The sequence below is a fragment of the Montipora foliosa genome, chromosome 8 (assembly GCF_036669935.1).
Source record: "Montipora foliosa isolate CH-2021 chromosome 8, ASM3666993v2, whole genome shotgun sequence".
NCBI classification, from domain to species: Eukaryota; Metazoa; Cnidaria; class Anthozoa; order Scleractinia; family Acroporidae; genus Montipora; species Montipora foliosa.
In genome coordinates, this window is record NC_090876.1 from 40,540,591 (window position 1) to 40,550,680 (window position 10,090).

A 10,090-nucleotide genomic window follows, 5' to 3' on the forward strand; every position below is an offset into this window, starting at 1 on the left:
GTATTTTGGTATTTTATACGGTAGATATAGGTATACTTTTATTCCCTAAAAATTTTTCATCTGTTCGGATTTCCTAGCTGAAAGTCTAGTGATCAGAAAATTATAGGGATCAAAACTTACCTTTCCGAAAATTTCAGCTAGAAAATAGCCTTCCGAAAATTCTAGGTGACCTTTTTAGAGTAAAATCCGTTAAAAATCGGCAATTATACCATTTTTTAGGTGTTCGAAAATCCTAGGACAGGCAGGCAAGCAAGAAATTTTACAACAAATGTTCCGAAAATTCCAGATCTCAAATCGTCTTCCGAACAGATATTTTCCGAAAATTGAGTAAAAACTAAAAATTACGGCTTTCTTTATTTCGGTTTTGACAAATCCATTTACTGGTACAATGTTGAAGTTAGGCTTCAGCGTGCTGACTCGTTACTTCTGAATTTTGAAGTTAATTGAAAGTGTTTTGGAATTCGATGTCTTGAATGTTAGCGCTTTACAGTTTACAGTACGCTGTATTGAATGAATGAAAACGATGTTTTCTACGTACAGTATTGAATTTTTTGTAACTGTTATTTATTAATTTACCCTCGCTATAACGTATATTTTTGCTATTAACCAGATAACTCGATATAACAGAGTCTTTGCTATAACGAAGACACCGCTATAACGAACAATTCTCTCGGCACCGTGGCACTTCGTTATAACAATTATTCCATGAATGCGGGAGCGCGTGACGTCACGTTAGTTTGAGACAGTTGCAACAGCCGATTCAAGTGATCGAGGAAAATGTTCCAAATCGCGACGTTTCTTTTCGAAAATCCTTTTTATGGACAGCCATCTAAAGAAAATTCGCCCACCCACTATTTTCTACGTGCCTAAGGCTGGGATCATCGAGCGAACTTTTGCAAGTGGGCCGAGAAATTTGGGGGCGCTGGGCCGTGAGCTGTCTTGGAAGCTACACGCCTTGTCTATTTACATTGTATGTGACGACGGGTTGGATCTGAAGGGGACATCGAAGCATTCCAAAAACCCATCAAATCACTCAGGACAACGCAGAAAATTATCCAATATCAAAAATACCATAATATTCTTTGTTTGTCCCTGCAAAATATTGCATAAGCATTGTTTCCATTTTCTCTTGGGACCATTATAAGTCCCAAGAGAAAATAAAAACAATGCTTTAATATGCAAAATTCTGGAGGGACAAACAAAGAGTATTATGGTATTTTTGATATTGGCTAATTGTAGATGAGTGAACTTTATTTATCTGGCTGTCCATAAAAAGGATTTTCGAAAAGAAACGTCGTGATTTGAAGTTTTTATGGAACATTTTCCTCGATCACTTGAATCGGCCGTCACAACTGCCTCAAAATAACGTGACGTAACGAGCTCTGGCATCCTAAGGTTGTCTGCCTGTGCCATTAATGTGCGTCGGATATGAGATGGTAAATAGCCAAGGAGGAGCGTAGCGCCAAGTTGGCTATAATCAGTCTCGTATCCAACAAGCGCGAATGAAATAATTAATTGTGTTATTAAATTTCATCACATTCTGAGCGTGTGAGAAGTTGTGTCCCGGGGTAGTTCGCTTCCCGCACAATTTTTTCAGCTTGGTAACACGTGGCGCAATCATTTAGCCATATATGGTCAGACGGTATATGAGCTGAAAACCGAGATTGAGTAAACCAATTAGAAAGTTAGAATCGCAATATCCGAGGTCTAAAAGTGGATACTTGGAATTAATTGAATTTTGTCCTCAATTATCGTTGCAGACAAAAAGGCAGCTTGTGCAGCTATAGGAGGCTTCAGGAAAAATGTGCAGAAATGGACACAACTGGAGTGCAAAATAGAATGCTGCACTGGAGATAACTGCAACACACAGAAGCCGAGTTTACTCAAACTCAAGAGCAACAAAGCCCTGCGAACAGATTTTCACCAGATTTTACTCTCCGCAGTCCTGGCCTTTTATATCGCTGTGGTTCTCAACATCGTCTACTAAGGCTGGTTTGGTTAGCTGGAGAAGGCTCGTCGAGAAATGGAAGAGCTAGATCGCGAAAGACAATACTGTACTATCAGAGACAAATGAAAAACGGAATTTTCTATCACCCAAGAGTGGCCTAGTCCCTATCAGCGTCAGAAAAGTGTTTATTTTTAAACCTAGTTTCGAGGGAAAATTTATCCCATTAAAACTCTTTGAGAATAAAGGCCGGGACACACTAGGCGACAAGTCGCAACGACAGGTCTCTGCGACAAGTAGCTCCGAGTTTTTTACTTGCAAAACAAGTCGCTGCGACACGACGCCTCTTCGGTGCACTGGCAGTGACCTCGTTTCAAGGGAAATGTGAACTAGTTTTTTAATTCAATATGGCTGACCGTATGACCCTCTCTCGTTGGTTCATTTATATTTTGTCGCAGTGACTTGTTGCTGGAAGTGTACAAACGGTACGACAACTCTGCTTTCGCTAATTTTGTCGCTACGATTAGTCGCACGAATTCAAACTGGTTTGAATTCCTGCGACTGATCGCGGCGACAAAATTCTGCCGCTGCGACAATTATTTTCATAAAATTAAACTTGTGACACAAGGCGAATTGTTGCGGCGACTTGTTCCCGCGACCTGTCGCAGCGACGTATTGCCTAGTGTGTCCCAGCCTTTCATTTTGTTCGAGGTATTTTCATATCACTAAAATGTGGATGCTGCATTCAAACGCAAATACAATACGCAAAGAATTTTTCCCCATCGAGTAAAGACCCTTCGATCGTCCTAGATAAATTGGTAAGAGGAAGGGGCCTCAGCGAACCGCTTCGAATTTCTTTGTCGAGCTTGCGTTAACAATTTAAATGTATTCGGGTGTCAGTCACGCGTGATAGCAAAACCACAAAACTGAAACAAACAGTTGGGATATTTTCAAACAATTCTGACAAACACACGACAACCAAGGAATCATTTCCTTGGAAACTCAAGATAGTTCATACCGTTTAAGTGTCATTTCATTTCCTACTGAAATTTAAACGATATCTGGAAGACTGGATACGAAGCAAATACTTACGGGAATTTAGACAGTTTGGGTTAGGCGATTTGGACAATTGTCTGTTTTCCCGCAAATCATGGCTTAAAAATAGACACTTTCTGACGCTGACGGGGACAAACATGATACTGTACCAATTTCTCACTCTTGGGTAATGCACTCTTGGCATAGGATAGAATAGGAATAAGATAATGTGGCGCTCAGAAATCTGTAACTGAGAAATCTCGATCTGCGATGGAATGCGGCCCATCAGTTTTCGGTATTAGAGAGCTTAAGCAATGACAACGGCGACGGCAACGAGAACGTCATCTCAAAGTATAAATTTCCGTTATTTTAATGGCTTTGGGAAGGGTGTGGTAGTTCCTCAAAAATGACACTCGTCGGAACGGCACTTAATTTGTGGGAGAAAATGAAAATTTATCCTCAAGTGCCGACGTTCTTCATAAAACCTCAAATTTGGTTATTTGACATTGCTGTTTTGCAGACGACGGCAAAGAAGTGGACAAAAGCGTAAAACGCACGTGCTATTGTTTTTGCCCACTAAATAGGCAAAATTGTAACGTTCTTGTTGCCGTCGATCGTTGCTCAGTAAGCTACTTGTTTGCAGACCAGTCAGAGCCGTTGTGGTCATTCGGCACAACTGCGATTGGCCATAAATTTGGCAGGACGCGTATTCTAAATTTAGATGATACTGTAAACTGATGGACCAAGCCAAATTCTTCAAGGTTGTATGCTTCTGATGGCACCAGATAGAATAGTAAGATTAAAGTGTTTGTCTTTTCAGTCTTGATGATGACATCAACAAAAACGAAATGACAAAACCGTCCGATGGAACAAAAAAGCTTCGAATAAATAAGCCTTTTACATGCTTTACAGTTGTGTTTGTTTTCTTTATTATCTTACTATCTTATATTATCATTTTGTCTTTGTCCTCTACACGAAGACAGTATACACAAGTTCGATCTTTTGCAACAGGCCAAAGGACTTTCAACAACAATAGGAACCTAGACTCCACCATGATCACTTGTAGGAATGCAATTTTAAAGAGTTTATACAAATACATGAAATGTTGGAAACGTATATTGCGCCCGTTTGAAGGATGGAATACAAATGGAGCTACTTGGCAATAGTTAAACCTACGACCCTCCGTAACACAGGTCGGATGCTCTACTCATTGCTAGGTCGTTTTTCTAGGTCCTGAATGGACAATATGTCCCAGTGCCAAGGACTCTGATTTTTCAATTGTCCATTTGCCCGTTGCCAAGCAACTTGTATTCTGTCCTTCTCACGGTCACATGACACCTTCCCATCATTTCATGTATTTGTATGGCAGGGTGCATGACTTGTAGAACCTGCAGACTGATGGAACACATTATCCATTCAGGTCATAAACGACCTAACTCTCCCGACCAGTGAATTCTAGTAGCTCAATGGGGAGAACATCCAACCGGTGTTCACAGAGGGTCGTAGATTCGAATCCTGTCTAAGACTCTGATTTTTCTGTTGTCCTTTCGCTCGTTGCTGGGCAACTTGTATTCGAGTCTATACGACTTCTTTATTGCCATCGACCGTTACGTTTCTTAAACATTGGCCGCTTGAGGGAAAACAACAATATTATCCTCATTGGTTATTAAAACTAGAGTGACGTACTTCGATGAAACAGTTGAGCAGATTTTATTTCGCTTTAATGGCAAACACACTTTACCGAATGCAAAAATGGCTGGCAATAAATTATTCTTTTGCATGTATTTGTGCAAGCCTCGTTTTACAACCAAATTTCTTTCAATTTTAAAAATGGTAACGAGGCTAGTAAGGCTAATTAACACAAAGAGAAAAACGTCTGTACACTGTTTCTATGCTGATTGAAACCAAGCTTGTGATGGGTGGATTTAAACTACAACTTTAAATGTGATTGGTTGATTTCAGCTACAACTTTGAATGTGATTGCCTTATTGAACTGTCCGATACCACCTTGACAAGTAAATTGCCCAAGTAAAGCCCAAGCCCCTTAGAAGTGCTAACTTTAGGTCTAAATAGGCATAAAATAATATTTAGGCTTAACCGTTAGCACTTCTAAAAGGTTTCGGCTTTTTCAAAAATTACTTTAGAACCTTAGCCTTTTACCCCTAGCCTGCAGTCTCCATTTACACTGACCAATTCGAAATCTAGATGAATTAAATGCGAAGATAATTCTCCTTATAAATGTGTAAGAGGTGAGAAATTTGAATCTCTCTCGCTAACAAATCTCATTCCACGATTTCAAGTATTCGTTTTTAGAACTTTTAATGTGATTTAATACTTCAGTGGTTTAATCAACTTTTACAAGGTTTAACTTGCTATTGTATCTGGTGCCCTTCACAAACTTCACCGGGATCTAAATGTTCAAACCAAGAAGAAAATTTAAAATTAATCTGATAAATTGGAGAGTTCGGTTCCTTATAGGACGTAAAATTCATTGCCATTTCATGATGCAGATTTGCAAAGGGTGAAAAAAGAATTTACTTGACTTTGCCATGCTTCTACCAAGCCATAATTGTTCTCATGGGCGTTTCCGGCCTATTGGAGTCAATCTCATTTATGCATTCGACGCCCATTCCCTGCCGTCCTCTCATTCTAAGGACTGCACCTTGACACACAGCATTCGCCTGAGTTGGTCTTGAAAGTGACTATTTCTAAATCCGTAGATCCAAGGATTTGTCACACAACTAAAGCTTATAAGGAACGCAGCGCCAAGGTCCACTGATTCAGGAATGATGGCGAGTTTAGCAAGACGTATGAAATGAATCACGCAGATAGGAATCCATGTGATGATATAAACGCTGATCAGTGTAAGAACTGTCTTGGCCACTTTCACCTGGACAAGGGAAACGCAAATGAAATTAATGACATGAGTTCCAATTAATATTTATTTAGCGATGTTTCCTGCGGGGAAAAGACTGCATGTTGCTCGTTTTGTAAGGAAGAAAATTCGTTATGAAATAACCTAAAACTGCCTTTCGACATGCAAAACAAACAAACAAAAAAAACGGAAGTTATCCCAATGCAACCGCGTTTTTAGATCCAAGTCCCATCAGGTATGTCAAAACCTCCATTGTATGGACCGAGATAACACCCTCTCTTGCAGTCTACTGCGCACGCACTAAAATGATATGTCGCTGTTTGAGGCGATCGGGTCAAGAGAATACTGTCATCTATCAGGAGAAAATGAGATGTAATTTGGTTTTCTTCAATTCCACATGTTAGTGGGATATATTGCATATGCAGCAGCTACTGTGCTGCATGTGATCTCGAAACACTCCTCTACAGCCAGACTGATTAGCTAGTGGTTGATTTTAGACCCATTGCGTAGCTAAGTGTCTACGAAATCAAGTAGCAGACACAAACAACACCTTTTTCCCTGCGATGTTGTCTCCCCGAAACCTCTCCCCTCCCCTCACACTTCTAACGGTGATCCATACCAATGCCCCCCGCCCCTCCCCCATTTTCAAACGTACTCCGCGGCCCCTGTGAGTTGAAACAAGTTCTACTGATTGTGGCAAAAAGCAAATTTGGTCGTGATTTTAACGTGACCTTTCACGTAGACCGAAGAACTCTAAAACTAAATCCTCCTCAATGTTAATTAACGAAGTTCTTTGCAAAGTTTCGAATTCAGAAATATATTGTGACGAACTTATTTAAAAGGAACTGAAATGGGTCAATTCCCTAAAAAATCCTATTTCAAGCATTTTAATGAGGAAGGCGGGAACAGGATAGAACTTTAAGTACATATGTAACAGACTGGCGACCAGCTCGCAAGCTTTGAGATTTTAGGTCCTACATAACGAAAAAAAAAACAAAACAAAAGAGAAAAAAAAAGAGCGAGAAATGATGTATTCAAATTGAACAAAATCAATCCTCCAATTGATGTTTGTGTCTGAGAGATAGTGGTCGTTAAGGTAAAGAATGGATCACTTGTATACTTTATAATCTTACGTGCTACAACGTAGCCCTAACGACGGTATATCCTGGAATCCGGGGATGCCGCAATCTGTTACATGGCAAAGTGACATAACATAATTTATATCATGAATGAAGGGGGTAGTTTCTAAAGAAACTGTGGTGCTGCGTTGGTGGAGAAGTAGTATATGCAAATGTCATTTATTGCATAACCTGTACTTTATGCAATAAATTATACATTGGCGAGACAGGTAGACGCGACTAGGTGACCGATTCCGCGAACACCTTCGCGATGTTTAGAAGAATGACAAAGATGCATGTAAGCCAGTGGCTCGTCATTTTAATCTCCCTAACCACTCCGAAAAACACATGGCTATCTGCGGCCTTTCCCTACATCTAGGTACGACGGAAAGCCGCAAGAATCTGGAACAAAAATTTATCTTCCAAATCGGCACCCTCAATCCTCACTGTATTAACGAACGCTTTTCATTTAACTAATATATTCGTATTTTCCTCGTTGCCATGTTACCACCAATAGCGTAGCTCTTACTCTACTATAAAAACTACACGTAACCCATAATTCCTCGATTCGCTCTGACGAAGGGCTAACGCTCGAAACGTCAGCTTTTAGAATCTCTGTACGGTGGCCAATTTACATTTATCAATTCCGTTGATAAAACCAAATTTTGGTATAATTTATATCATGCAAATTGTAGCCCTGCAAACGCAATATTTCACCAAGACGAACACGAAAAAAACTTATCATTGCAAGTTGCGATTGTCAAATTGTAGCAGCTGTTACAGGTATCAGAAAAACTGACCGCAAAATATTAAACCTACACGAAAAAAATTAATTTGCACAATCCAGCGGATCTTGCCAAAGAAGTCACCGAACGACAAACATCGTCATTTCCATTTTAATCGAGGTAGTTATACACTTGGGTTTTGTTTACCAGACACGACGACTTTAAATTATTAAACGCAAACAATGAGTATATTTCATTTTACATTTATAAATTAAAAGGCATTGTATTTGAGTTTTAAAATCAGAGCTGAATTCAAAATTAAAAGTAGACGGATATTGTGTTTGTTCAGTCTGGTATTCTTTGCGTCAGCAAGTGACTAAAAAATATTTTTTCGACCACTTTGTATAATCTCATCTGTAACGACAGGATAGGTCTCTAATTAAAAAAAAAAAAAAAAAAGAGGTAAAAGTCTGACCATTCATAAAGATTACCCATGCACGCCAAGTTTTGAACCAGTAAATTTTATCCGAAATTGCGAGCATGGCAACATATTAAATCATTAAATCGTCTCTGCTATGATTTTTGGATGGAAGGCTCCTTATATGAAGTGTCTCCACTCGCTCTAATAATATCTAAATGATATAAACGATTTCGTACGTTAATTTGTTTCCGAAGAGAGATTCAGATTCCAAGATGCCCTTACACAAAAATAAGAGATAACCCATCACATCGGCGAAGTCTTCGTCCCGGCTCTTCGCGAAAAGTGTCTATTAAGTGAGGGCGTGTTGTGAGTCGAGTTAAACCTGCGATTTATTCATTGCACGTAGTGGACTATAAGTAGAAAAAATAGTAGAGTTGTCAAGATCTGAGACAAATTGTTAAGAGCTCGATTTACTCAATTCGAGTGTAATCTACATACGAACAATCTAAACGATTAATCGCAACTGTAAAATTAATAATTAAAACTTCGGATGGGATACCTACTTCCTTCTTCAGCTTTTCTTTGTTTTCCGCTGTCATTGCAATGGCTAAGCTTCTAACGTTGTGCTCAAACACCCGTTTCCTGCTTCGTTTTATAGCAAAGTAAATCTTAACGTAGCAAAATATCATGACAGAAAAAGGCGTTGCAATGAACCCCAGGACGAGAACTGTTGTATACGAATAACTACTCCCCACCGCGATGAAGCACGTAGCGCGAGACGAAAAGAAGCCATAATGTCCCCATCCGAGGTTGGGAGGAATACCGATGGAACAAGCCAAGAGCCACAGGGTGAAAATCATCACTCTCGTCCTTTGCTTGCTGAAAAATGTCGCGCTGTCGCGCGGCCGAACGATTTGAACGTACCTGTTCACGCTAATTAACGTCACCGACATTAAAGAAGCCACCAAGAAGGTGAGCGTGTAACAGCCGTTTACACGGCAAAACGTTTCTCCGTACAACCACTGGCGCTTAATGAGGACGCTTGTCGAGACGGACAGAGTAAGAAAGATTCGCAAAAGATCTGAGATGCTGAGATTCACAACAAGATAATTGGAAACTGTTTGGAGATGACGATGGGCATAAACCATCGCACAAAGACCGATGTTACCAATCAGTCCGAAAATAATAAGTAAAATCACAAAGAGGACTTCTAGAACAACCAGGAACGTTGGTTTTTCTTGCAAAGGAGGAAAATATGCGTTGCTTATCATCGCGGGTTGGTGGTTTCGTAAACAGACGGCTACGGGAAGCAATCAAACTCGTTTCAAAATTCACCGATGAACCATTCAACAGAATTTCACCGAGCTTGACACGATGATTATACGCCCAAAAACACCGGCAGCACTTTTTGTATATAATGAATAATATAATGACGGTGCAGTATGTGAGGAAAAGTAGAATATGCCAAGCTAATTATCAACGCTTTTAGTTTATAAACACTAAGCTAAGATCTACGCGACTTTGTTCAGTTTGACGTCGGCCGTTCTTAGAATCTATATTAGAGTTTCAATGACACGCCATTGTTACCTGTCACCTATGTTGATTATTTTTATTCCTTTTCTGTATTCTTTATAATACATATTTGAATAAGCTAGAACAGATATTAAAAATGTTGTTTTTTTTAGGTGCAAAGGCCAAATATTTGTTAAGAGTGTTAAAGTCCCTTTATTGAAGACTGTGATTGGTATCTATGAAAAAAAAGAGAAAAGTTCAGTTTTCGATACCAATTTTCTTTTTTTTTCTTTCTCTTTGCTTTCGTTTGTCCTTCATTATGGTTATAAGTTCCACGAAATCAACTTGCTATCAAAGGGATCTAGAATAATCTTTTTACACTTTTAGACGATGACGCCATTTAACTACAAGTCCCAGAATCCTTCAGGTTGGAAAAAGAAATGAAAAACAAACTGAATT

At 39.4% G+C, this 10,090-nt stretch overlaps 2 protein-coding genes across 2 annotated transcripts in view; one reads left to right on the forward strand and one right to left on the reverse strand.

Annotated features, from left to right (window-relative positions):
* Window positions 1–3,885, forward strand: part of LOC137967861 (uncharacterized skeletal organic matrix protein 2-like) — a 38,414-nt gene extending 34,529 nt beyond the window's left edge. The window contains exon 10 of the mRNA XM_068814457.1: window positions 1,761–3,885. Coding sequence (XP_068670558.1) covers window positions 1,761–1,987 — 227 coding nt within the window. The 3' untranslated portion in view covers window positions 1,988–3,885. The remainder of the gene's footprint in view (window positions 1–1,760) is intronic.
* Window positions 3,886–4,779: 894 nt separating this feature from the next.
* LOC137967863 (melanopsin-B-like) lies at window positions 4,780–9,551 on the reverse strand. Its single transcript, XM_068814461.1, has 2 exons — window positions 8,683–9,551; window positions 4,780–5,870 (listed from the first exon to the last, which is right to left on the reverse strand). The coding sequence occupies exons 1-2, from the start codon at window positions 9,388–9,390 to the stop codon at window positions 5,625–5,627; spliced, it is 954 nt and encodes a 317-aa protein (XP_068670562.1). The 5' UTR covers window positions 9,391–9,551; the 3' UTR covers window positions 4,780–5,624.
* Window positions 9,552–10,090: the final 539 nt, after the last annotated feature.